At 50.9% G+C, this 1,104-nt stretch overlaps 1 protein-coding gene across 1 annotated transcript; it reads left to right on the top strand.

The window, feature by feature from the left end:
• The first annotated feature begins 235 nt into the window (after nucleotides 1–235).
• LOC6565524 lies at nucleotides 236–1,104 on the top strand. The gene is made up of 2 exons (XM_001991045.1): nucleotides 236–296; nucleotides 359–1,104. The coding sequence occupies exons 1-2, from the start codon at nucleotides 236–238 to the stop codon at nucleotides 1,102–1,104; spliced, it is 807 nt and encodes a 268-aa protein (XP_001991081.1).

Raw genomic sequence — 1,104 nt, 5'->3', positions numbered from 1 at the left:
ATTTTTTTTTGTTGTCCATTTTCAATTTGTTTTCTTGTCTGGCACTAATTTTTCGCTTAATTTCTTTTGTTTGTGATTTAAATGATAACCCGAGTGAAAGAATCGAGTGAAAGATTCGAGAGCGGCTCTACCCTTTATAAAATGTCTTAGCTTAAGCAACAGTAAACCATTTAATAGACTGACTCGCCCAGCGACGTACACAGAACACAAAGAACGGAGACGATCCTCAAATCCAATGGCTATTAAACTGTTTACCCTTCTGGCCATCGGCCTCGTTTTGGTTATCGTCAGCGATGGTGAGTAGCTTGTCAACACCAGATAGGATGAATTACATTTTAAAATGAAAATTGTACTTTAGCCCGCCATATTGCTGGACATCGTTTTAAGCAGCAGCAGCGTGGCTTGATTGCCAAGCCACATGTTGGTCCGCAGGCACGCGTCTTTCCCGGCGCTGTGGCCATCAAGAAGCTGGTGCTGCTCAAGTTCAAGAAGATTGTGCCCATCTCATTGATTCTACTCAAGTCCAGCAACGATAACGAAGCGGAGCTGGTGCCTGTCTACCCCACCGATCAGATTCCCGAGAATGTCCAGTTCATACCCACACCAAATGGCATCTCCGGCCATAAGGATGTCCAGGCGATTGCCATACCCAGCGAACTGCACGATCAGCTGCAGATCAACGGTCTCTCCAATGTTGAGAACATTGAGGCTTTGCTCCAGGGCAGCTCCATCATTGCCAGCGATGCCCAGACCGAGGATGGTGCCGCACCCATTGCCAACACAATTGCCGTTGCACAGCCCGAGGATGCACCATTGCAGCAGAACGATAATGACGATACCCAGCTGCTAGAGGGCGCCACAGTTGCCGGAACGGATGCAGCTGCTCCAGCTGTTGGTCCCAGCACTCGTCGTCTCTCCAGCAACGAGCTGGTGCGCTCTGGAGTGCGCACCTCGGCCCAGCTGCAGAAGACCAGCGTCGAGGAGATTCCCCTACTGCTCTACTCGGCCACAGATGGCGCTGCCCCAGGCCAAGAGGTCTTCAACGAGCGTCGCTTTGTAGCCGCAACCCCGGCGCGTCGTCGCCACCAGCAATTCTATAACTAA

The sequence above is a fragment of the Drosophila grimshawi genome, unplaced genomic scaffold, assembly GCF_018153295.1.
Source record: "Drosophila grimshawi isolate 15287-2541.00 unplaced genomic scaffold, ASM1815329v1 contig_1006, whole genome shotgun sequence".
Taxonomy (NCBI): Eukaryota; Metazoa; Arthropoda; class Insecta; order Diptera; family Drosophilidae; genus Drosophila; species Drosophila grimshawi.
This window is presented reverse-complemented; position numbering and strand designations above follow the sequence as displayed.

Excerpts from the sequence above, each read along its gene's own strand:
- LOC6565524 (XM_001991045.1), top strand. The coding sequence starts at position 236 with ATGGCTATTAAACTGTTTACCCTTCTGGCCATCGGCCTCGTTTTGGTT. Across the intron at positions 297-358 it reads TTTGGTTATCGTCAGCGATG|CCCGCCATATTGCTGGACAT; the intron begins GTGAGTAGCTTG and ends ATTGTACTTTAG.